Raw genomic sequence first — 27,483 nt, 5'->3', positions numbered from 1 at the left:
GAGAGTCCAGTCCATAGTGGATCTAACATAATAGTGAGACTCCAGTCCATAGTGGATCTAACATAATATTGAGACTCCAGTCCATAGTGGATCTAACATAATAGTGAGAGCCCAGTCCATAGTGGATCTAACATAATAGTGAGAGTCCAGTCCCAAGTGGATCTAACATAAGAGTGAAAGTCCAGTCCATAGTGGATCTAACATAAGAGTGAAAGTCCAGTCCATAGTGGATCTAACATAAGAGTGAGAGTCCAGTCCATAGTGGATCTAACATAATAGTGAGACTCCAGTCCATAGTGGATCTAACATAATATTGAGAGTCCAGTCCATAGTGGATCTAACATAATAGTGAGAGTCCAGTCCATAGTGGATCCAACATAATAATGAGAGTCCAGTCCATGCTGGATCTAACATAATATTGTGAGAGTCCAGTCCATAGTGGATCTAACATAATAATGAGAGTCCAGTCCATGCTGGATCTAACATAATATTGTGAGAGTCCAGTCCATAGTGGATCTAACATAATAGTGAGACGCCAGTCCATAGTGGATCTAACATAATAGTGAGAGTCCAGTCCATAGTGGATTTAACATAATAGTGAGAGTCCAGTCCATAGTGGATTTAACATAATAGTGAGAGTCTAGTCCATAGTGGATCTAACATAATTGTGAAAGTCCAGTCCATAGTGGATCTAACATAAGAGTGAAAGTCCTGTCCATAGTGGATCCAACATAATAGTGAGAGTCCAGTCCATAGTGGATCTAACATAATAGTGAGAATCCAGTCCATAGTGGATCTAACATAATAGTGAGAGTCCAGTCCATAGTGGATCTAACATAATAGTGAGAGTCTAGTCCATAGTGGATCTAACATAATTTTGTGAGAGTCTAGTCCATAGTGGATCTAACATAATTTTGTGAGAGTCCAGTCCATAGTGGATCTAACATAATAGTGAGAGTCTAGTCCATAGTGGATCTAACATAATTTTGTGAGAGTCTAGTCCATAGTGGATCTAACATAATTTTGTGAGAGTCCAGTCCATAGTGGATCTAACATAAGAGTGAGAGTCCAGTCCATAGTGGATCTAACATAAGAGTGAAAGTCCAGTCCATAGTGGATCTAACATAAGAGTGAGAGTCCAGTCCATAGTGGATCCAACATAATAGTGAGAGTCCAGTCCATAGTGGATCTAACATAAGAGTGAAAGTCCAGTCCATAGTGGATCTAACATAATAGTGAGAGTCCAGTCCATAGTGGATCTAACATAATAGTGAGAGTCCAGTCCATAGTGGATCTAACATAATAGTGAGAGTCCAGTCCATAGTGGATCTAACATAATAGTGAGAGTCCAGTCCATAGTGGATCTAACATAATAGTGAGAGTCCAGTCCATAGTGGATCTAACATAATAGTGAGAGTCCAGTCCATAGTGGATCTAACATAATAGTGAGAGTCCAGTCCATAGTGGGGTAAGCAGGTTGTTGAAGGTTAAAAAAAAACTACTTTCAACACTTGAGTGACGGAGACCCTCTTGGGTCCTCGTGAACTTTAACATTCAAAAACATGAAAGTCCCAGCATGTTTTCATTTTTGAGTGTGCGACCCTCAGTGGAAAAAGTTTGGACACCCCTGCACTGAACATTCCAGTGTGTGTTTAAGCACGTTTGTCTACATGAGAGCGTGCTTGTGTCCCAGAGAGACACGACGCTCTGTTCGTGGTCGGCGCTCTGGAGGAGGCCATGGAGCTGCGGGGCATGAGGTACCACCCCATCGACATCGAGACCTCGGTCATCCGCGCGCACAAGAGTATCATGGAGTGGTGAGTTCCTTCACTCAACGATACCTTTTGGAGTCGTCTCTTTTCCCAGTGTCATTAAAGGCCTACTGAAATGAGATGTTCTTATTTAAACGGGGATAGCAGGTCCATTCTATGTGTCATACTTGATCATTTCACGATATTGCCATATTTTTGCTGAAAGGATTTAGTAGAGAACATCCACGATAAAGTTCGCAACTTTTGGTCACTGATAAAAAAGCCTTGCCTGTACCGGAAGTAGCAGACGATGTGCGCGTGACGTCACGGGTTGTGGAGCTCCTCACATCTGAACATTGTTTACAGTCATACCAGCAGTAGCTAGAGCTATTCGGACCGAGAAAGTGACGATTTCCCCATTAATTTGAGCGAGGATGAAAGATTCCTGGATGAGGATATTGAGAGTGAAGTACTAGAAAAAAAAAAAAAAATGGCGACGGCTCCAGGCGGCGTTTCAGATGTGATTAGACACATTTACTAGGATAATTCTGGAAGATCCCTTATCTGCTTATTGTGTTAATAGTGTTTTAGTGAGATTGTAAAGTCATACCTGAAAGTCGGGCGGCTGCGGTGAACGCCAGTGTCTCTCAGAGAAGCTAAGGAGCCAAGATCACAGCTGCCTTTTTGACAGCTGCAGGAGGAAGTCGCGTAATCCACTGAAGTTTCCGGTAAGAGCTGACTAAATATCACAATTTTCCCATCCAAAATCTTGCTGGTTGACGTAGAGAATCATGTTCGCTCTGTGTTAAAGCTTCACAACAAACAAAGAAACACTAATAATAATCCACCATTTTCCACCAACAGCATTCTTCTTTATAGTCTCCATTATTAATTGAACAAATTGCAAAAGATTCAGCAACACAGATGTCCAGAATACTGTGTAATTATGCAATGAAAAGAGACGACTTTTAGCCGTGTGTGGTGCTGGGCTAATATGTCCGCTACAACCCGCGTCGTCATTCCGCGACATTTTCAACAAGAAACTCTGCGGGAAATTTAAAATTGTAATTTAGTAAACTAAAGCGACCGTATTGGCATGTGTTGCAATGTTAATATTTCCATCCATCCATCCGTCCATCATCTTCCGCTTATCCGAGGTCGGGTCGCGGGGGCAGCAGCCTAAGCAGGGAAGCCCAGACTTCCCTCTCCCCAGCCACTTTGTCTAGCTCTTCCCGGGGAATCCCGAGGCGTTCCCAGGCCAGCCGGGAGACATAGTCTTCCCAACGTGTCCTGGGTCTTCCCCGTGGCCTCCTACCGGCTGGACGTGCCCTAAACACCTCCCTAAGGAGGCGTTCGGGTGGCATCCTGACCAGATGCCCGAACCACCTCATCTGGCTCCTCTCGATGTGGAGGAGCAGCGGCTTTACTTTGAGTTCCTCCCGGATGGCAGAGCTTCTCACCCTATCTCTAAGTGAGAGACCCGCCACCCGGCGGAGGAAACTCATTTGGGCCGCTTGTACCCGTGATCTTATCCTTTCGGTCATGACCCAAAGCTCATGACCATAGGTGAGAATGGGAACGTAGATCGACCGGTAAATTGAGAGCTTTGCCTTCCGGCTCAGCTCCTTCTTCACCACAACGGATCGATACAACGTCCGCATTACTGAAGACGCCGCACCGATCCGCCTGTCGATCTCACGATCCACTCTTCCCTCACTCGTGAACAAGACTCCTAGGTACTTGAACTCCTCCACTTGGGGCAGGGTCTCCTCCCCAACCTGGAGATGGCACTCCACCCTTTTCCGGGCGAGAACCATCATTGATATATGCTGGGTGAGCAGGTGTCGGACACCTCAGTCACCTTGGACGTATCCTCGCTCATCCATTCGGACTCTGGCCAAAGGTGGAGTCGGCTGTCTTGGTTGCTTTGTTGGGTCTGCTCCTGTCTCTGACCATGGTCCCTCTACCCCAGCGGACAATGGCGTGGAACACCGCAGAGGCCACCACAGTGGACATGTTTCTTTTACTTTTTATTCATAGCTGTATGTAGAAATGTCTGGTTGTATCTGCTGCTTTAATGTCTTTAATGTCCTCTGTGTTCTTTGATGTTTGATGTTTCCTCTTACATGTGTGCTATGGCTATGAGTTGTTTTTTTCCCTTGGCCTTTGATTGATTGATTGATTGATTGATTGATACTTTTATTAGTAGATTGCACAGTACAGTACATATTCCGTACAATTGACCACTAAATGGTAACACCCGAATACGTTTTTCAACTTGTTTAAGTCGGGGTCCACGTTAATCAATTCATGGTAAAGTCTGCACCCCCTTTCCAGGGCCCAGGCTAAGATCGAATTTTATTTTTATTTGATTTTAATCTTCTATTTTTTTCTCCCGTCCCCCTGTTTACCTGTATCTCATCTTTTTTGTGAGGGGCGCTGGAAGCCGGCAGACCCGTTTAGCGATCCTGTTCTGTCTCCCTGTAATGTTTGTCTGATCTTGAATGGGATTGTGCTGAAAATTTTAATTTTCCTGAAGGAACTCTCCTGACGGAATAAATAAAGTGCTATCTAATCTAATCTATAAACTATCAGACTGCGTGGTCGCTAGTAGTGGCTTTCAGTAGGCCTTTAATGGCAGTTTAACTCATGTTCACTCATCAAAGCTCTGAGAATGTTGCTCTGTTTTCTGGCACCATCAAGTGGTTAAGAGGTGCAATTACACCAAAACATGTTCATTCTTTTCAATGAAAAAATAGGATTAATTCGGTTTTCGTGGAAAAAGCACCCCAGGATTAAAAAAACAATTTTATTGGGAGTCAGTGGGACCCAAAAAGATTTTAAGAGAAAGTGTGCATATTTGATGTTTATATCTCATTCTAACAACTGCATTAACTTTTGGACAGCACACTTCCCAAAGCACTTATTTGAAATTGACGGACTTTTTCGATGTGACGAGTCATCACCTGATGTGCTCCCCTCAGCGCCGTCTTCCCGTGGACCAACCTGCTGGTGGTGGTGGTGGAGCTGGAGGGTTCGGAGCAGGAGGCGCTGGACCTGGTTCCCATGGTGACCAAGGCGGTGCTGGAGGAGCACTACCTGATCGTGGGCGTGGTGGTGGTGACGGACATCGGCGTCATCCCCATCAACTCTCGCGGCGAGAAGCAGCGCATGCACCTGCGCGACGGCTTCTTGCAGGACCAGCTGGACCCCATCTACGTGGCCTACAACATGTAGCATGCGTGAGTGTGTGTGCGTGCGTGTGTACGTGCGTATGTGTCCGCCGCCGCCCCAGAAAAATCGTAACAGACTGTAATTTTCCCTTTTTTTTTAGCATCGTGTCCTCTCGACTCATCTCTTTTTCTCCGTTGTTGAGCGACCCCAACCCCTCCGCTAAGGGAAGCCTTATGGGAACACTGTGCACGTGTCGCCTTGTTTAGAAGACGGGGGAGCAAGTCTTGTCGAAGGAGAAGGGGGCCAGCTTTTTTTTTGTAAAAATATAAATATTGTACATTGACATAATCTATATGGAGAGGAACCTAAAAGACGAGGAGGTGTCTAGTAGCCCCTATATGCAGCCCTCTCCACCCGCACCCTCCGTGTGTGTGTGTGTGTGTGTGTGTGTGTGTGTGTGTGTGTGTGTGTGTGTGTGTGTGTGCGTGTGTGTCGCGTCATTGGGAATTTAAACTGATTTTGCCCATCGGCAAGCGGACAGAAGAAAACCGTTTAAAGGGGAACATTATCACAATTTCTGAAGGGTTAAAACCAATAAGAAATCAGTTCCTAGTGACTTATTTTATTTTTTGAAATTTTTCAAAAAGTTTTACTAATCACGCAATATCCCGAAAAACAGCTTCAACGTGCCGGATTTTTACCATCAGTATATCCACCCGTCTATTGTCCTGTGACGTCACCGCGTGAAACAACCAGAAACAAACAGGGTGGATAGCACTGAAAGGTATAGCGATATTAGCTCGGATTCAGACTCGGATTTCTGCGGCGTGAAGCGTAAACTATTCAACAGATTACGCATGTATTGAAACGGATGGTTGGAGTGTGGAGGCAGGTAGCGAAAACGAAATTATAGAAGATGCTTTGAACCGCATACAAGCGAAACCGACGAAAACGACATGGGAGGAAGCGAGGACGAATTCGTCGATCGCCTTCTAACCAACGATTGGTATGTGTTTGTTTGGCATTAAATGTGGGTGGAGGGAAAGGCTGGATGCAAATATAGCTACAAATGAGGCGTAGTAATGCAATATGTACATACAGCTGGCCTAAATAGCATGATAGCATCGATTAGCTCGTCAATCAATCAATGTTTATTTATATAGCCCTAAATCACAAACGTCTCAAAGGACTGCACAAACCATTACGACTACAACATCCTCGGAAGAACCCACAAAAGGGCAAGGAAAACTCACACCAAGTGGGCAGGGAGAACTCACATCCAGTGGGACGCCAGTGACAATGCTGACTATGAGAAACCTTGGAGAGGACCTCAGATGTGGGCAACCCCCCCCTCTAGGGGACCGAAAGCAATGGATGTCGAGCGGGTCTAACATGATACTGTGAAAGTTCAATCCATAGTGGCTCCAACACAGCCGCGAGAGTTCAGTTCAAAGCGGATCCAAGACAGGAGCCAGAGTCCCGTCCACAGGAAACCATCCCAAGCGGAGGCGGAGCAGCAGCGTAGAGATGCCCCGAACCGATACACAGGCGAGCGGTCCATCCTGGGTCTCGACTCTGATTGATTGATTGATTGATTGATTGATTGATTGATGATTGATTAGCTCGTAGTCATGCCGTGACCAAATATGTCTGATTAGCACACTCCACTTAAGTCAATAACATCAACAAAACTCACCTTTGTGCATTCATGCACTACATTATAAGTTTGGGTGACAAAATGAGACAAAAAAAGAAGTGGCATAAATCACATCTTGGCCAAGACATCCAGGGGGTTTACCTCGCTCGTCTGCGGGAACAGATTGCAGTCATCGCTGAATAGCTCACGCACTCCGGCAGATTCAGTGGTGGTCTACTTTCCAATGTTGCAGATTTTTTGGACTTTATCGTTGGAAATGCATCTGCTTTGAGTGTCGCAGGATATCCACACATTCTTGCCATCTCTGTCGTAGCATAGCTGTCGTCGCTAAAGTGTGCGGAACAAACGAGGGACTTTCGCATCTTTTGACCTGTGGTGCAACTTGAATCCGTCTCTGTTGGTGTTGTTACATCCTCCGACAACACACCGACGAGGCATGATGTCTCCAAGGTACGGGAAAACAGTCGAAAAAACGGAAAATAACAGAGCTGATTTGACTTGGTGCGTGTAATGAGGTTCAGAAAATGGCGGATTGCTTCCTGAAAGGTCATCGCTCCGACAGGCTATCCATTGAAAGGCGTTTAAATCGCCAAATTCACCCTTTTAGAGTTCGGAAATCGGTTAAAAAAACCTATGGTCTTTTTTTCTGCAACGTCAAGGTATATAATGATGCTTACATGGGTCTGGTGATAATGTTCCCCTTTAAAAAGGTTCAGGTGGAGTGGGATGTCCACAGAGATCAGAGTCTGTCAAACGTCCCCAAAAAACGGGCGCCAGGTGTGAGGTTTCGTTTTTGCGCTCCGCCGTCCAAAGGAAGCTGCTGACTGCTAAGCTAACACTGTAGCAATAAACGACCCGAAGCGACGTTCCTCTTGGCCGGAATTGCGAGTGAGCTAAAAAGACACAATCTTATCTTTGACAGAGCCTGGGGGGGAAAAAAACAAAAAAAAATTTGGAGATTTACGTTAGCATGGGGGCTAATTAGCTGCTCTGCTTTCGCTGCTATTGTGATTTTATTCTTATTGGTTAATCATCAAAATGATTAATTAAAAACTATCCGTCACATTATTCACACTTTAAAGTTGATTTGACACTTTTGCACACTTTCTTGTAATTTTCAGCTCCTTTTTTTTTTTCATCCTTTTCGTCTTTAGTCCAACTCTTTCGCTCTTATGTGCACTAACTCAGATGTTTATTAAAGTCTAAAAGGAATGCAGAGGATGAAATATTTATGGAATAAATACACTTGAATATTGTCAGTTTATCCCCAAAAAGAAAAAAAGAAAAAAAAAAAAGTGGCGGTCGTCTGGGCTAGCTCGGAGCTGTTAGCGTAGTTAGCGGTACTCCAGACCGGGACACGGCAGATGGTGTAGAAGATTTTTTTTTAATTAGAGCACGACTTTGTGTCCTTGATTTCCACACCACGGCAGAAGAACAGAAGTCTTTATGCATATCAGCTACCTTAGCGATGCCAGCGTGCAAAGTTAGCCGCGACAAGGAAAGTCCCATCAAGTGTGTGTGCGCGCGCCCGCGTGTATTGTATGTAAATAGTGTCCATTTTGTACGGTACAAATGTGTGTGACTTGTTTTGTACACTAAAAAGACTAAAAAAGATGAAATGACACTTTTATAAGAGCTCTTATTAGCTCCCGTCACACTATACAAGTGCAATAAAGTGCTTTGATTGGCTACTAGGCTTCCCCCGGTTATTTGTTGGCATGTGTCACGTGACTATTAAAGGCGGTTTAGCTCGGTTGGTAGAGCGGCCGTGCCAGCAACTTGAGGGTTGCAGGTTCGATTCCCGCTTCTGCCATCCTAGTCAATGCCGTTGTGTCCTTGGGCAAGACACTTTACCCACCTGCTCCCAGTGCCACCCACACTGCTTTAAACGTAACTTAGATATTGGGTTTCACTATGTAAAGCGCTTTGAGTCACTAGAGAAAAGCGCTATATAAATATAATTCACTTCACTTCACTAAAGGCCTACTGAAATGAGATGTTCTTATTTAAACGGGGATAGCAGGTCCATTCTATGTGTCATACTTGATCATTTCGCAATATTGTCATATTTTTCCTGAAAGGATTTAGTAGAGAATGTCCACAAAGTTCTCAACTTTTGGTCGCTAATAAAAAAGCCTTGCCTGTACCGGAAGTAGCAGACGATGTGCGCGTGATGTCACGGGTTGTAGGGCTCCTCACACCCTCACATTGTTTATAATGTGAGCCTCCAGCCGCAAGAGCAAATCGGACCGAGAAAGAGATGATTTCCTCATTAATTTGAGCGAGAATGAAAGATTGGTGGATGAGGAAAGTGAGAGTGAAGGACTACGAGAAAAAAAAAGGCGACGGCAGTGGGAGCGATTCGGATATTATTAGACACATTTACTAGGATAATTCTGGAAAATCCCTTATCTGCTTATTGTGTTAATAGTGTTTTAGTGAGATTATATGGTCGTACCTGAAAGTCGGAGGAGTGCGGTGACCGCCAGTGTCTCAGATAATTAAGCCAATGGAGGAGCCAGGGTGACAGCTGCTGCAGGAGGACGCTAACTCCGCTCAAGCCGACTTAATATCACAATTTTCTCATCCAAAAACTTGCTGGTTGACATGTGGTAGAGAAACATGTTTATAATGTGAGCCTCCAGCAGCAAGAGCGCTTCGGACCGAGAAAGAGACGATTTCCTCATTAATTTGAGCGAGGATGAAAGATTTGTGGATGAGGAAAGTGAGAGTGAAGGACTAGGAAAAAAAAAAGGCGACGGCAGTGGGAGCGATTCGGATGTTATTACACACATTTACTAGGATAATTCTGGAAAATCCCTTATCTGCTTATTGTTTTAATAGTGTTTTAGTGAGATTATAAAGTCATACCTGAAAGTCGGAGGGGTGCGGTGACCGCCAGTGTCTCTGAGAGAAGCCAATGGAGGAGCCAAGATGACAGCTGCTGCAGGAGGACGCTAACTCCGCTCAAGCCGACTTAATATCACAATTTTCTCATCCAAAAACTTAATGGTTGACATGTGGTAGAGAAACATGTTTATAATGTGAGCCTCCAGCAGCAAGAGCGCTTCGGACCGAGAAAGAGACGATTTCCTCATTAATTTGAGCGAGGATGAAAGATTCGTGGATGAAGAAAGTGAGAGTGAAGGACTAGGAAAAAAAAAAAGGCGACGGCAGTGGGAGCGATTCGGATGTTATTACACACATTTACTAGGATAATTCTGGAAAATCCCTTATCTGCTTATTGTGTTAATAGTGTTTTAGGGAGATTATAAAGTCATACCTGAAAGTCGGAGGGGTTTGGTGACCGCCAGTGTCTCTGAGAGAAGCCAATGGAGGAGACAAGATCACAGCTGCTGCAGGAGGACGCTAACTCCGCTCAAGCCGACTTAATATCACAATTTTCTCATCCAAAAACTTGCTGGTTGACATGTGGTAGAGAAACATGTTTATAATGTGAGCCTCCAGCAGCAAGAGCGCTTCGGACTAAGAAAGAGACGATTTCCTCATTAATTTGAGCGAGGATGAAAGATTCGTGGATGAGGAAAGTGAGAGTGAAGGACTAGGAAAAAAAAAAGGCGACGGCAGTGGGAGCGATTCGGATGTTATTGCACACATTTACTAGGATAATTCTGGAAAATCCCTTATCTGCTTATTGTGTGAATAGTGTTTTAGTGAGATTATAAAGTCATACCTGAAAGTCGGAGGGCTGCGGTGACCGCCAGTGTCTCTGAAAGAATTAAGCCAATGGAGGAGCCAAGATGACAGCTGCTGCAGGAGGACGCTAACTCCGCTCAAGCCGACTTAATATCACAATTTTCTCATCCAAAAACTTACTGGTTGACATGTGGTAGAGAAACATGTTTATAATGTGAGCCTCCAGCAGCAAGAGCGCTTCGGACCGAGAAAGAGACGATTTCCTCATTAATTTGAGCGAGGATGAAAGATTCGTGGATGAAGAAAGTGAGAGTGAAAGACTAGGAAAAAAAAAAAGGCGACGGCAGTGGGAGCGATTCGGATGTTATTACACACATTTACTAGGATAATTCTGGAAACCCCCTTATCTGCTTATTGTGTTAATAGTGTTTTAGGGAGATTATAAAGTCATACCTGAAAGTCGGAGGGGTTTGGTGACCGCCAGTGTCTCTTAGAGAAGCCAATGGAGGAGACAAGATCACAGCTGCTGCAGGAGGACGCTAACTCCGCTCAAGCCGACTTAATATCACAATTTTCTCATCCAAAAACTTGCTGGTTGACATGTGGTAGAGAAACATGTTTATAATGTGAGCCTCCAGCAGCAAGAGCGCTTCGGACCGAGAAAGAGACGATTTCCTCATTAATTTGAGCGAGAATGATAGATTTGTGGATGAGGAAAGTGAGAGTGAAGGACTAGGAAAAAAAAAAAAGACGACCGTAGTGGGAGCGATTCGGATGTTATTACACACATTTACTAGGATAATTCTGGAAAATCCCTTATCTGCTTATTGTGTTAATAGTGTTTTAGTGAGATTATAAAGTCATACCTGAAAGTCGGAGGGCTGCGGTGACCTCCAGTGTCTCTGAGAGAATTAAGCCAATGGAGGAGCCAGGGTGACAGCTGTTGCAGGAGGACGCTAACTCCGCTCAAGCCGACTTAATATCACAATTTTCTCATCCAAAAACTTACTGGTTGACATGTGGTAGAGAAACATGTTTATAATGTGAGCCTCCAGCAGCAAGAGCGCTTCGGACCGAGAAAGAGACGATTTCCTCATTCATTTGAGCGAGGATGAAAGATTCGTGGATGAGGAAAGTGAGAGTGAAGGACTAGAAGAAAAAAAAGGCGACGGCAGTGGGAGCGATTCGGATGTTATTACACACATTTACTAGGATAATTCTGGAAAATCCCTTATCTGCTTATTGTGTTAATAGTGTTTTAGTGAGATTATAAAGTCATACCTGAAAGTCGGAGGGCTGCGGTGACCGCCAGTGTTTCTGAGAGAATTAAGCCAATGGAGGAGCCAAGATGACAGCTGCTGCAGGAGGACGCTAACTCCGCTCAAGCCGACTTAATATCACAATTTTCTCATCCAAAAACTTGCTGTTTGACATGTGGTAGAGAAACATGTTTATAATGTGAGCCTCCAGCAGCAAGAGCGCTTCGGACCGAGAAAGAGACGATTTCCTCATTAATTTGAGCGAGGATGAAAGATTTGTGGATGAGGAAAGTGAGAGTGAAGGACTAGGAAGAAAAAAAAAAGGGGGGACGACAGTGGGAGCGATTCGGATGTTATTACACACATTTACTAGGATAATTCTGGAAAATCCCTTATCTGCTTATTGTGTTAATTTGAATGTAACTTAGATATTGGGTTTCACTATGTAATGTGCTTTGAGTCACTAGAGAAAAAGCGCTATATAAATATAATTCACTTCACTTCAATAGTGTTTTAGTGAGATTATAAAGTCATACCTGAAAGTCGGAGGGGTGCGGTGACCGCCAGTGTCTCTGAGAGAATTAAGCCAATGGAGGAGCCAAGATAACAGCTGCTGCAGGACGCTAACTCCGCTCAACCCGACTTAATATCACAATTTTCTCATCCAAAAACTTGCTGGTTGACATGTGGTAGAGAAACATGTTTATAATGTGAGCCTCCAGCAGCAAGAGCGATTCGGACCGAGAAAGAGACGATTTCCTCATTAATTTGAGCGAGGATGAAAGATTTGTGGATGAGGAAAGTGAGAGTGAAGGACTCGGAAAAAAAAAAAGACGACCGTAGTGGGAGCGATTCGGATGTTATTACACACATTTATTAGGATAATTCTGGAAAATCCCTTATCTGCTTATTGTGTTAATTTGAATGTAACTTAGATATTGGGTTTCACTATGTAATGCGCTTTGAGTCACTAGAGAAAAAGCGCTATATAAATATAATTCACTTCACTTCAATAGTGTTTTAGTGAGATTATAAAGTCATACCTGAAAGTCGGAGGGCTGCGGTGACCGCCAGTGTCTCTGAGAGAAGCCAATGGAGGAGCCAAGATGACAGCTGCTGCAGGAGGACGCTAACTCCGCTCAAGCCGACTTAATATCACAATGTTCTCATCCAAAAACTTGCTGGTTGACATGTGGTAGAGAAACATGTTTATAATGTGAGCCTCCAGCAGCAAGAGCGCTTCGGACCGAGAAAGAGACGATTTCCTCATTAATTTGAGCGAGGATGAAATATTCGTGGATGAGGAAAGTGAGAGTGAAGGACTAGAAGAAAAAAAAGGCGACGGCAGTGGGAGCGATTCGGATGTTATTACACACATTTACTAGGATAATTCTGGAAAATCCCTTATCTGCTTATTGTGTTTAGTGTTTTAGTGAGATTATAAAGTCATACCTGAAAGTCGGAGGGCTGCGGTGACCGCCAGTGTCTCTGAGAGAAGCCAATGGAGGAGACAAGATCACAGCTGCTGAAGGACGACGCTAACTCCGCTCAAGCCGACTTAATATCACAATTTTCTCATCCAAAAACTTGCTGGTTGTCATGTGGTAGAGAAACATGTTTATAATGTGAGCCTCCAGCAGCAAGAGCGCTTCGGACCGAGAATGAGACGATTTCCTCATTAATTTGAGCGAGGATGATAGATTTGTGGATGAGGAAAGTGAGAGTGAAGGACTAGGAAAAAAAAAAAAAGACGACCGTAGTGGGAGCGATTCGGATGTTATTAGACACATTTACTAGGATAATTCTGGAAAATCCCTTATCTGCTTATTGTGTTAATAGTGTTTTGGTGAGATTATAAAGTCATACCTGAAGGTTGGAGGGCTGCGGTGACCGCCAGTGTCTCTGAGAGAATTAAGCCAATGGAGGAGCCAGGGTGACAGCTGCTGCAGGAGGACGCTAACTCCGCTCAAGCCGACTTAATATCACAATTTTCTCATCCAAAAACTTGCTGGTTGACATGTGGTAGAGAAACATGTTTATAATGTGAGCCTCCAGCAGCAAGAGCGCTTCGGACCGAGAAAGAGACGATTTCCTCATTAATTTGAGCGAGGATGAAAGATTTGTGGATGAGGAAAGTGAGAGTGAAGGACTAGGAAAAAAAAAAAAAGGCGACCGTAGTGGGAGCGATTCGGATGTTATTACACACATTTACTAGGATAATTCTGGAAACCCCCTTATCTGCTTATCGTGTTAATAGTGTTTTAGTGAGATTATAAAGTCATACCTGAAGGTCGGAGGGCTGCGGTGACCACCAGTGTCTCTGAGAGAATTAAGCAAATGGAGGAGCCAGGGTGACAGCTGCTGCAGGAGGACGCTAACTCCGCTCAAGCCGACTTAATATCACAATGTTCTCATCCAAAAACGTACTGGTTGACATGTGGTAGAGAAACATGTTTATAATGTGAGCCTCCAGCAGCAAGAGCGCTTCGGACCGAGAAAGAGACGATTTCCTCATTAATTTGAGCGAGGATGAAAGATTCGTGGATGAGGAAAGTGAGAGTGAAGGACTAGGAAAAAAAAAAAGGCGACCGTAGTGGGAGCGATTCGGATGTTATTACACACATTTACTAGGATAATTCTGGAAAATCCCTTTTCTGCTTATTGTGTTTAGTGTTTTAGTGAGATTATAAAGTCATACCTGAAGGTCGGAGGGCTGCGGTGACCACCAGTGTCTCTGAGAGAATTAAGCCAATGGAGGAGCCAGGGTGACAGCTGCTGCAGGAGGACGCTAACCCCGCTCAAGCCGACTTAATATCACAATTTTCTCATCCAAAAACTTGCTGGTTGACATGTGGTAGAGAAACATGTTTATAATGTGAGCCTCCAGCAGCAAGAGCGCTTCGGACCGAGAAAGAGACGATTTCCTCATTAATTTGAGCGAGGATGAAAGATTTGTGGATGAGGAAAGTGAGAGTGAAGGACTAGGAAAAAAAAAAAAAGGCGACCGTAGTGGGAGCGATTCGGATGTTATTACACACATTTACTAGGACAATTCTGGAAACCCCCTTATCTGCTTATCGTGTTAATAGTGTTTTAGTGAGATTATAAAGTCATACCTGAAGGTCGGAGGGCTGCGGTGACCACCAGTGTCTCTGAGAGAATTAAGCAAATGGAGGAGCCAGGGTGACAGCTGCTGCAGGAGGACGCTAACTCCGCTCAAGCCGACTTAATATCACAATGTTCTCATCCAAAAACGTACTGGTTGACATGTGGTAGAGAAACATGTTTATAATGTGAGCCTCCAGCAGCAAGAGCGCTTCGGACCGAGAAAGAGACGATTTCCTCATTAATTTGAGCGAGGATGAAAGATTCGTGGATGAGGAAAGTGAGAGTGAAGGACTAGGAAGAAAAAAAAAAGGGGGGACGACAGTGGGAGCGATTCGGATGTTATTACACACATTTACTAGGATAATTCTGGAAAATCCCTTATCTGCTTATTGTGTTAATTTGAATGTAACTTGGATATTGGGTTTCACTATGTAATGTGCTTTGAGTCACTAGAGAAAAAGCGCTATATAAATATAATTCACTTCACTTCAATAGTGTTTTAGTGAGATTATAAAGTCATACCTGAAAGTCGGAGGGGTGCGGTGACCGCCAGTGTCTCTGAGAGAATTAAGCCAATGGAGGACCCAAGATAACAGCTGCTGCAGGACGCTAACTCCGCTCAACCCGACTTAATATCACAATTTTCTCATCCAAAAACTTGCTGGTTGACATGTGGTAGAGAAACATGTTTATAATGTGAGCCTCCAGCAGCAAGAGCGCTTCGGACCGAGAAAGAGACGATTTCCTCATTAATTTGAGCGAGGATGAAAGATTTGTGGATGAAGAAAGTGAGAGTGAAGGACTAGGAAAAAAAAAAAGGCGACGGCAGTGGGAGCGATTCGGATGTTATTAGACACATTTACTAGGATAATTCTGGAAAATCCCTTATCTGCTTATTGTGTTAATAGTGTTTTAGTGAGATTATAAAGTCATACCTGAAAGTCGGAGGGCTGCGGTGACCGCCAGTGTCTCTGAGAGAAGCCAATGGAGGAGACAAGATCACAGCTGCTGCAGGAGGACGCTAACTCCGCTCAAGCCGACTTAATATCACAATTTTCTCATCAAAAAACTTGCTGGTTGACATGTGGTAGAGAAACATGTTCGCTAAAGCTTCACAACAAACAAAGAAACACCGGCTGTGTTTCGGTTGCTAAAGGCAGCTGCAATCCACTGCTTTCCACCAACAGTATTCTTCTTTGACGTCTCCATTATTAATTGAACAAATTGCAAAATATTCAGCAACACAGATGTCCAGAATACTGTGTAATTATGCGATTAAAGCAGACTACTTATAGCTTGGATCGGGCTGGGAAAAAAAAGTCCGCTACAACCCGAAACGTCAATCGGACGAGTCATCATTCCGTGACGTTTTCAACAATAAACTCGCAGGACATTTAAAATTGTAATTTAGTAAACTAAAAAGGCCATATTGGAATGTGTTGCAATGTAAATATTTCATCATTGATATATAAACTATCAGACTGCGTGGTCGCTATTCAGTAGGCCTTTAAAGTCGGCACTCCCTGCTTCGTCCGCCAGAGGTCGCTGTGCTGCCGTGTCTGGAGGCGGGGTGCGCGCTCCACACGCTCCTGCGACGGGGACGCGCATCAGTAGTGGACCTGAGGGAGTCAGTCTTGGGAGCGGCACACCTTTGCGCGACTCCGGAGTGAACATTCATGGGAAAGTTACTTTAAAAAAACAAAAAACATGAGAAAGCACTTGACTATCCATGCATGAGACGCAGAAGAAACCATCAGTTTGGAGGAGAAGATGAGGAAGTTCCTGCTGCTCGCCTTCATCCTGCATGAGGTCAGTCTTTGTCTCATCTAAGTCCTCACCTTCTCATTTCATGATGACGTCACTTTCTCATCATCTTTCCCCAATACTTTTCTTCTCATGCTGAATTACACATGTCTCTCACTGTTTTTGAAGTTTTTCTCATGTGTGTGGAAAAAAATCTCATTAGTGTCATTGATCCCACCTGTTAAAACATCATATTATTTTTACGAGGACCTACTTTTTCCTCATAAGTGTCATTACTAGTCTCACCTGCTGAGTTAGCATGCGTCCATGCACTAAATTACTTCGATTTTTAAAATATTTTGGCTCTAAATGAGCCTCCCACAACCCACGGAAACACCTTAGAGCAGGGGTCACCAACGCGGGCACCAGGTCGCCCGTAAGGACCAGATGAGTCGCCTGCTGGCCTGTTCTAAAAATAGCTCAAATAGCAGCACTTACCAGTGAGCCGCCTCTATTTTTTAAATTTTATTTATTTACTAGCAAGCTGGTCTCGCTTTGCTGGACATTTTTAATTCTAAGAGAGACAAAACTCAAATAGAATTTGAAAATCCAAGAAAATATTTTAAAGACTTGGTCTTCACTTGTTTACATAAATTCATTAATTTTTTTACTTTGCTTCTTATAACTTTCAGAAAGACAATTTTACAGAAAAAATACAACCTGAAAAATGATTTTAGGATTTTTAAACACAAATACCTTTTTACCTTTTAAATTCCTTCCTCTTCATTCCTGACAATTTAAATCGATGTTCAAGTATTATTTTTTATTTATTTATTGTAAAGAATAATAAATACATTTTAATTTAATTCTTCATTTTAGCTTCTGTTTTTTCGACGAAGAATATTTGTGAAATATGTCTTCAAATTTATGATTAAAATTCCCAAAAAATATTCTGGCAAATCTAGAAAATCTATAGAATCAAATTTAAATCTTATTTCAAAGTCTTTTGAATTACTTTTATCATTTTTGTTCTGGAAAATCTTGAAGAAATAATGATTTGTCTTTGTTAGAAATATAGCTTGGTCCAATTTGTTATATATTCTAACAAAATGCAGATTGGATTTTAACCTATTTAAAACATGTCATCAAAATTCTAAAATTAATCTTAAGCAGGAAAAAATACCAATGATGTTTGTGATAAATTCTTTTTTTAAATTATTTCAAAAAGATTCGAATTAGCCAGTTTTTCTCTTTATTTTTTTGGTTGAATTTTGAATTTTAAAGAGTCAAAATTGAAGATAAACTATGTTTCAAAATTTCATTTTCATTTATTTTTTGTGTTTTCTCCTCTTTTTAACCGTTCAATTAAGTGTTTTTTCATCATTTATTCTGTAAAAAAAAAACTTCCGTAAAAAGAAAAAAATGTATGACGGAATGACAGACAGAAATACCCATTTTTTATATATATAGATTTATTTTATAGGTAAATTGAGCAAATTGACTATTTCTGGCAATTTATTTAAGTGTGTATCAAACTGGTAGCCCTTCGCATTAATCAGTACCCAAGAAGTAGCTCTTGCTTTCAAAAAGTTTGCTGACCCTTGCCTTAATCCGATTGTTTTTTTGCTATTTTTTAAACTCTGACTAACACACCTGGACTATGCCGTTGGAAACCAGGTCTCTCGTATCACGCATGCGCCACTCAAAGCGCGGGCTACAACCCGGAAGCAGAAAGCAATCAATACAAACAGTAACAATTGTAATGGAGATTGTTTATTTGTTTCATTAATTACAAGAACAGAACATTTTCAAGTGCGTAGACGGTAGATAAAAAGAAACTGGAGTTTGTTTAAGAAGGCAGCGAAGAAAATGTGGAATTCGGACTCCCGTCCCGAACGAAATAGGAATGAGATGGAAGATAATGAAGCAGGTTTATTAAAGGGTAAGTGCACTTTTTTAACTGTCACAATTGTTCACAATTATTATGAAAAACGTGACGACGGATGCATTCTAAATATTAAATACATTTGGTCAAAATTCTGCTTACAATGGAATCTATGGGTGCTTTAAAGTTTCGCCTAATAAAGCCCCTTAATAACATCCAAACACCTCTATTAGGGTTTTATATACATTATGTGGGTATTTATGTCATGTAGTAACATTTAATATTCATGTATTTTGAAGTAACTTTACTGCCTTTTCTCATCTTCTTCATTCCAAGTAGGGGTGGGCAATATCGCAAATTTGGGTATCGATACCGATCCGATACAGGCCAGTATCGCCCATACTGATACCGGAAATGTCGTCATTCTACAGGGGAGTGGGGACTTCGGGGTATCGATACTTTTGAAAAGCAAATTTGTACTTTTGCCTTCATTAATTGATTATGATAATAATACTACACAGGACAACGATTTAAGTCAAAATATAAAATATTTATTACAAAAGTAATATCAATAGCAATAAAGTAATGCAAATAAGGTGCAAACAACTACTGAACCTGGCTTGTAGCATCAAAACACACAAACACTTAAGGTGAATAACTAAACTCTAGTTATTGAACAAAGTTGTAAACATGAACACAAAACAAAAGAACTGAGAAATTCAAATAAAAAAGTAATAATATCAATTACAATAAAGTAAATAGTGCAAATTAGGTGAAAACACAATACTGAACTTGGCTAGTCGCCTCACAACACATAAAAACTTAAGTAAATTAAGAAAACACCAGTTATTAAACAGTTGTAAAAATGAACCCAAAACAAAAGAACTGAGAAATTTAAATTAAAAAAGCAATAATATCATTACAATAAAGTAAATAGTGCAAAAAAGGTGAAAACACAATACTGAACTTGGCTAGTTGCCTCACAACACACAAGAACTTAAGTAAAAAAAGAAAACACTAGTTATTAAACAGTTGTAAAAATGATCACAAAACAAAAGACCTGAGAAATTCTTATCGTTATTTTAGTGCAATAAAATACTTTACAGCAGGGGTGGGCATTACGTCGATCGCGATCGACTGGTCGATCTGGGAGGGTGTGTCAGTCGATCTCAAGCCAGGCATTAAAAAATAGACATAAAAATGAGCAATCATCAATCATACCAAGACTTCACTTTCGTCAGTTGTTTGACATTCTCGGCACCCGATGATCTTGTGAGATGACGCTGGCTGCTGCGAGCTCATATTTAAATAAATAAATAAATGGGTTGTACTTGTATAGCGCTTTTCTACCTTCAAGGTACTCAAAGCGCTTTGACACTACTTCCACATTTACCCATTCACACACACATTCACACACTGATGGAGGGAGCTGCCATGCAAGGCGCCAACCAGCACCCATCAGGAGCAAGGGTGAAGTGTCTTGCTCAGGACACAACGGACGTGACGAGGTTGGTTCTAGGTGGGATTTGAACCAGTGACCCTCGGGTTGCGCACGGCAACTCTGCCACTGCGCCACGCCGTTTTTAAGAAAAAAATCACTAACAGGGCGGACGCAGAGAAACACATTTTATTTCTAGAGACTCCGTACCTACTGTCAAAACTCTAAAGACCGACTGCACAGTTCCTGTCTTCACCATAAAAGACCTGTTTCATCCTGTCTGTGCTAACAAAATAAGAGTCTCAGAAAGCTAGCGTGCACAAGCTTGCAAGCTACGGAGTTTGATGCCAATGTATTTCTCCCCCGCCCTCAGCGACCGCTTTCTCACTTGCTTGCCCACCCGCACAGTCACTGACGTCACTCACCTGCTGCCAGACATTAAAGGGCCACACACATATGCTACTCTCATAACAAAGTGTTTAAAAAGGAGTATGCAAGTTGGACAAATGAGATGTCAAATCCAACCACTTTCATGTGGTATTGGACAGAAAGGAGGACTTTTTTTTTCTCCTCCATTTGAAAATGTGGGCGTTATCAGCACCACTGTCTGATTCCAATCAATGCAAGTCATCAGAATCAGGTAATACACCAACTTATATTCTTGTCTTCATGAAAGAAAGGAATCTATGTGTGTTAAACATGCTTGTATTATCATTAAACACCATTAACTTGTTAACAAATGTCTCTTTCATAAATAAATAAATATAAATTATAAATAGGAATGAGGTAGATCTCCTCAACTTGGTCAATTGAAAAGTAGCTCGCCTGCAGAAAAAGTGTGAGCGCCCCTGTTTTAGTGCAATAAAATACTTTACAGTTTACAACCAAGTTATTAAGTCGCACTGGAAACGCACGCGTGTGTGTGTGTGTGTCCAAGTGAACCTCAGAGCGAATTATACTGATGTGTGTGCGCGAACGCACCAAGCGTCATGTTAATTGTATTTATTTTATTTTATTTTGGGTTGAAGATGAATTTTTAAAGTGTTTTTAAATCTCGTTCGCGGCCCATCATTAGGGAGGAGTGGTGAGGAGCGCTGCACTCACATTTTTTTTTAAATCGGAGTGATTCGCTTAATTTGGTGAAGTATCGATACAGCACGCCAGTATCGATACGATACCAATACTCACCAAGTATCGATACGCCCAGCCCTAATTCCAAGTACTTTAACGTCTCAAGGAAAGTTATTTTGTAACGAGCGTATCATTGTCTCATCTGTGTCATTGTTGTTAAGATATCGTCTCATCTCAAGGAATTATTCTTACAAGGACCTACTTTTTCTCAAGTGTCATACTAGTCTCACCTGCTGAGTTAGCATGCGTCCATGCACTAAATTACTTTCAAATATTTTGGCTCTAAATGACCCTCCTACAACCCAGGGAAACACCTTAATGCAGGGGTGTCAGACACGCAGCCCGCGGGACATTTGCGGCCCGCAAGACTTTTATTTTGCGGCCCCCACCTTAGTATGTAAGTTTAATGTTAGTGCGGCCCACGAGTTCTATAGATAGATAGATAGTACTTTATTTATTCCGTCAGGAGAGTTCCTTCATGAAAATTTAAATTTTCAGCAAAATCCCATATAAGATCAGACAAACATTACAGGGAGACAGAACAGGATCGCTGACGGGTCTGCCGACTTCCAGCGCCCCTTACAAAAATGATGAGATACAGGTAAAAAAGGGGGGATGGGAGAAAAAAATAGAAGATTAAAATTAAATATAAAAATCGGTCTTAGCCTGGGTCCTGGAGAGGGGGTGCAGACTGAGGCCAAGGGAAAAACAACAACTCATAGCCATAGTACACATCCCTCTTCCATGTGTGTAAGAGGGAAACATCAAACATCAAAGAACACAGAGGACATTAAAGACATTAAAGCAGCTGATGCAACCAGACACTTCTACATACAGCTATGAATAAAAAGTAAAAGAAACATATACACTGTGGTGGCCTCTGTGGTGTTCCACGCCATTGTCCGCTGGAGTGGAGGGAGCATGGCCAGAGACAGGAGCAGACCCAACAAAGCAACCAAGACAGCGGACTCCACTCTCGGCCAGTGTCCAGTCCGAATGGATGAGCGAGAATACGTCCAAGGTGACTGAGGTGTCCGACTCCTGCTCACCCAGCCAAGACACCGCGAAGCCTCTCCTTCCCAGCGCTCAGTGCCAGCTCCGCAGCCCTGTCCCCTCATCCGCATCTCCTCCAGTCTCTCCAAACAGACTCCGGTGTGGCAGACACCCAGCAGCTGGTCTCCATGGCCAAAAGGCTCCCAGGAGGCAGATCCAGAAGTCCACAGAAAAAGCACCACAGAGGTCACAAAAGTGCCACCCCTTGTCACACAGTCCCAAAGGGTCCTGGACCAAAAGGCAGGAAAATATAATAACACATGAAAACAAGAGGGAAACACAAAAGGATGACACAAGAGCACAGAGCTCCTGCCAACAGTAGCCACTACAGCAGCGCCATCTTGGAAAAAAAAGGAAAAAATAAATAAATAAATAAATAAATAAAAAAAAAAAATATATATATATATATATATATATATATATATATATATATATATATATATGAATGCCGCTTGACAGCGTTGTGTTATTTGGGTCCTAAATGGCTCTTTCAACATTCTGGGTTGCCTACCCTTGCGTTAGTGGAAAAGCAGCAAATGATGAAAGCGACAGAAACATTGCCATTGAGACGGGGGTTTTCTTACGTGCCCGGCTGCACCACCTGTCCGTCAGTGATAGGAGTCCCCGATAACCTGGACCGATTCAAACCGTTATTTGTTTTTTTATTGTTTAATTTGCATTGCCTCACACGATGAACACTACAGATATTTCTATAACTTTTTTGCGCTCGCTATCCCGGTACTTTTTCCGGCTATTACCCGCAGACCGCCGTGTTGCTGTAGGGAGGAAAAGCGGAAACAGCATTATTCTCCGTGCGTCGGCTAAATACAAATATATTCCACAACCCCAAACATGTCTTTTTCAAGGCCTGCAGTGAAGAGAAAGGTTAGTGATGAGCAAAGACAATTCCAGGAAAAGTGAGAGATGCAATATTTCTTTGTTGAGCACAGGGGCCAGGGTATCCACGGATCCTTAAAAAGTCTTAAATGCATGTGTCTAAAATTAAGGCCTTAAAAAGTATTACATTTATTAGAAATTCCTAAGATGGTCTTAAATTCAGTACTCTATGGTATTACATTGTCGGGCCAGTTTTTTTTGTTTTTTTTTCGGGGCACGTCTTTGAGTAAAAGTGAGTGATTTCAGTGTCAGTCGCGTGCATAGTCGGGTCGCACGCAGACTCCTTCCTTTCTTCCTCGCGTCCCGCCTTTCAGTCAGCATGGGGAAATGCAAGTTTTGCGAGCGTTGGCTGGAGGACAGCCGGTTTAAAAGCTGGCTTAAGCCTGATGCCAAACCCGAGGAGGCCAGGTGCATACTTTGTAAGAGGGATTTCAAACTTGGCACCATGGGAATTAGCCAAAAACAAACACCGGGCAACTCTCAGTTCTGCGTGGGTCCAGCGCCAACGCACCCCCAGCTAGCAACAACTGCCGCTAGCAGCACTGACCTGACACTAATCTTCGGCGGTACAGCAACACTCAAATCTGAGGTGTTATGGATTTTGCACACTGTGGTGAAACATCGATCCTACACCTCAAATGACGGGATTGGCGATCTTTTTCGTGTGATGTTTCCTGATTCTCCGGTTGCTAATACATTTTCCTGCGGAAAGGATAAAACAGCATATATTACGAGACAAGGATTAGCACCTCACATCCAAAACCTGCTCTTCGACCAAGTCAACGGGTCTCGGTATGTGTTAATGAAATGTTATTTATTTTTACCTTCACCTCGGTTGTTATGTTTTTACTGGCGTTGGTTTGTTTGTTTTGGATGTCAAAGTTTTTGGATCCCTCAAGATTTTTGATAAGCTGTTTGGCAGAGTGGTGCTTATCAGTTTGTTTATTAATAAACATACAAAAAGTAAACTTGACTGATTGTCATTGAGGTTGTAGTACAGTGGGATCCCCAATCAATCAATCAATCAATCAATGTTTATTTATATAGCCCCAAATCACAAATGTCTCAAAGGACTGCACAAATCATTACGACTACAACATCCTCGGAAGAACCCACAAAAGGGCAAGGAAAACTCACACCCACTGGGCAGGGAGAATTCACATTCAGTGGGACGCCAGTGACAATGCTGACTATGAGAAACCTTGGAGAGGACCTCAGATGTGGGCAACCCCCCCCCTCTAGGGGACCGAAAGCAATGGATGTCGAGCGGGTCTAACATGATACTGTGAAAGTTCAATCCATAGTGGCTCCAAGACAGCAGTGAGAGTCCCGTCCACAGGAAACCATCTCAAGCGGATCAGCAGCGTAGAGATGTCCCCAACCGATACAGGCGAGCGGTCCATCCTGGGTCCCGACGAGCGGTCCATCCTGGGTCTCGACTCTGGACAGTCAGTACTTCATCCATGGTCATCGGACCGGACCCCCTCCACAAGGGAGGGGGGGACATAGGAGAAAGAAAAGAAGCGGCAGATCAACTGGTCTAAAAAAGGAGGTCTATTTAAAGGCTAGAGTATACAGATGAGTTTTAAGATGAGACTTAAATGCTTCTACTGAGGTAGCATCTCGAACTGTTACCGGGAGGGCATTCCAGAGTACTGGAGCCCGAACGGAAAACGCTCTATAGCCCGCAGACTTTTTTTGAGCTCTAGGAATCACTAATAAGCCGGAGTCTTTTGAACGCAGATTTCTTGCCGGGACATACGGTACAATACAATCGGCAAGATAGGCTGGAGCTAGACCGTGTAGTATTTTATACGTAAGTAGTAAAACCTTAAAGTCACATCTTAAGTGCACAGGAAGCCATTGCAGGTGAGCCAGTACAGGCGTAATGTGATCAAACTTTCTTGTTCTTGTCAAAAGTCTAGCAGCCGCATTTTGTACCAACTGTAATCTTTTAATGCTAGGCATGGGGAGACCCGAAAATAATACGTTACAGTAATCGAGACGAGACGTAACAAACGCATGGATAATGATCTCGGCGTCTTTAGTGGACAAAATGGAGCGAATTTTAGCGATATTACGGAGCTGAAAGAAGGCCGTTTTAGTAACTCTTTTAATGTGTGACTCAAAGGAGAGAGTTGGGTCGAAGATAATACCCAGATTTTTTACAGAGTCACCTTGTTTTATTATTTGGTTGTCAAATGTTAAAGTTGTATTATTAAATAAAGGTCGGTGTCTAGCAGGACCGATAATCAGCATTTCCGTTTTTTTGGCATTAAGTTGCAAAAAGTTAGCGGACATCCATTGTTTAATTTCATTAAGACACGCTTCCAACTGACTACAGTCCGGCGTGTTGGTCAGCTTTAGGGGCATGTAGAGTTGGGTGTCATCAGCATAACAGTGAAAGCTAATACCGTATTTGCGTATGACGTCACCTAGCGGCAGCATGTAGATGCTGAAGAGTGCAGGGCCAAGGACCGAACCCTGGGGAACTCCACACGTTACCTTAACATAGTCCGAGGTCACACTGTTATAGGAGACGCACTGCATCCTATCAGTAAGATAAGAGTTAAACCATGACAGGGCTGAGTCTGACATACCAATTCGTATTTTGATACGCTCTAATAAAATATTATGATCGACGGTATCGAAAGCAGCGCTAAGATCGAGGAGCAGCAACATAGATGACGCATCAGAGTCCATCGTTAGCAATAGATCATTAGTCAGTTTTGCGAGGGCTGTCTCAGTCGAGTGATTTGCCCTGAAACCGGATTGAAAGGTTTCACATAGATTGTTAAACGCTAAGTGCTCATTTAGCTGCTCATCGCTTATATTTATAGATTTTTTTTTTTTTTTTCGGTCTTAAATTTCATTCAAGGTGGCATTAAAAAGGTCTTAAAAAGTCTTAAATTTGACTTGCTGAAACCTGCAGATACCCTGAGGGGCAGAGAAAGTTGCGGCGCACAATGAATACAATCTGAAACGTCATCATACAACTAGACATGCTGGGGAGTATTCAACATTTTTTTAACGAAATATTTTATCGCAGCCCAGACTCTGCATCCAGTGGCCCCCAGGTAAATTGACTTTGAGACCCCTGCCTTAATCCAATCGTGTGTTGTTGTTTTTTTGGAAACTCTAACTAACACACCTGGACTATGCCATTGGAAACCAGGTTACGCATGTGCCACTCTCAAAGCGCAGGATACAACCCGGAAGCAGAAGCCATTAAATAAAAACAGTAAAAATTATAATGGAGACTGTTTATTTGGATCTTCAGCTCTCACTGGATCTGTTCGCAGCCGAGTGTGAAACGACCGGAATGAGAATCAGCACCTCCAAGTCCGAGTCCATGGTTCTCACCCGTAAAAGGGTGGAGTGCCATCTCCGGGTTGGGGAGGAGACCCTGCCCCAAGTGGAGGAGTTCAAGTACCTAGGAGTCTTGTTCACGAGTGAGGGAAGAGTGGATTGTGAGATCGACAGGCGGATCGGTGCGGCGTCTTCAGTAATGCGGACGTTGTACCGATCCGTTGTGGTGAAGAAGGAGCTGAGCCGGAAGGCAAAGCTCTCAATTTACCGGTCGATCTACGTTCCCATCCTCACCTATGGCAGTGGTTCTCAAATGGGGGTACGCGTACCCCTGGGGGTACTTGAAGGTATGCCAAGGAGTACGTAAGATTTTTCAAAAATATTCTAAAAATAACAACAATTCAAAAATCCTTCATAGAATAGAATAGACTTTATTGTCATTATATTTGCATATAACGAGATTAAAGACTCCAATTTAAAGTGCGGTTGTGGGAACAAATATGGGGTAAAATAAATATCACAAGAGGTAATAAAGAAAAAACTAACAATTGAAATAAACAGACTACTATCCAATAAAAAAAAAGAGCAATCCTGTACAATATACAAAACACTGTAGAAATACAAAATACTGTACAATATACAGAACAAGACAATAGATGTATAGATATATTTATTGAATAATACTTCAACAAAATATGAATGCAAGTTCATAAACTGTGAAAATAAATACAACAATGCAATATTCAGTGTTGACAGATTTTTTTGTGGACATGTTCCATGAATAATGATGTTAAATATTTCTTTTTTGTGAAGAAATGTTTCAAATGAAGTTGATGAATCCAGATGGATCTCTATTACAATCCCCAAAGAGTTGATGATTACTTCTATGTGTAGAAATCTTTATTTATAATTGAATCACTTGTTTATTTTTCAAAAAGTTTTTACTTATTTTTATATCTTTTTTTCCAAATAGTTCAAGAAAGACTACTACAAATGAGCAATATTTTGAACTGTTATACAATTTAATAAATCAGAAACTGATGACATAGTGCTGTATTTTACTTATCTCTTTCAAAACCAAAAATGCTTCGCTCTGATTAGGGGGTACTTGAATTAAAAAAATGTTCACAGGGGGTACATCACTGGAAAAAAGGTTGAGAACCACTGACCTATGGTCATGAGCTTCGGGTCATGACCGAAAGGACAAGATCACGGGTACAAGCGGCCCAAATGAGTTTCCTCCCCTTAGAGATAGGGTGAGAAGCACTGCCATCCGGGAGGAACTCAAAGTAAAGCCGCTGCTCCTTCACATGGAGAGGAGCCAGATGAGGTGGTTCGGGCACCCGAACGCCTCCCTGGGGAGGTGTTTAGGGCACTTCCAACTGGTAGGAGGCCACAGGGAAGACCCAGGACACGTTGGG

General features: G+C 42.5%; 2 protein-coding genes across 3 annotated transcripts in view; both read left to right on the top strand.

Moving 5' to 3' along the window:
* The window catches only part of LOC133569150 (disco-interacting protein 2 homolog C-like), a 91,805-nt gene extending 83,055 nt beyond the window's left edge, over positions 1 to 8,750 (top strand). For both annotated transcript variants that reach the window (XM_061921329.1, XM_061921328.1), the window contains exons 36-37: positions 1,694 to 1,817; positions 4,736 to 8,750. In XM_061921329.1, coding sequence (XP_061777313.1) covers positions 1,694 to 1,817; positions 4,736 to 4,988 — 377 coding nt within the window. In that variant the 3' untranslated portion in view covers positions 4,989 to 8,750. The remainder of the gene's footprint in view (positions 1 to 1,693; positions 1,818 to 4,735) is intronic.
* Positions 8,751 to 16,213: 7,463 nt separating this feature from the next.
* Positions 16,214 to 27,483, top strand: part of LOC133569149 (vasoactive intestinal polypeptide receptor 2-like) — a 44,012-nt gene continuing 32,742 nt past the window's right edge. The window contains exon 1 of the mRNA XM_061921326.1: positions 16,214 to 16,415. Coding sequence (XP_061777310.1) covers positions 16,377 to 16,415 — 39 coding nt within the window. The 5' untranslated portion in view covers positions 16,214 to 16,376. The remainder of the gene's footprint in view (positions 16,416 to 27,483) is intronic.

The sequence above is a fragment of the Nerophis ophidion genome, linkage group LG15 (genome assembly GCF_033978795.1).
Source record: "Nerophis ophidion isolate RoL-2023_Sa linkage group LG15, RoL_Noph_v1.0, whole genome shotgun sequence".
Classification (NCBI taxonomy): Eukaryota; Metazoa; Chordata; class Actinopteri; order Syngnathiformes; family Syngnathidae; genus Nerophis; species Nerophis ophidion.
Note: the sequence above shows the minus strand (reverse complement) of the source record. Positions and strands in the feature narration are given on the sequence as shown.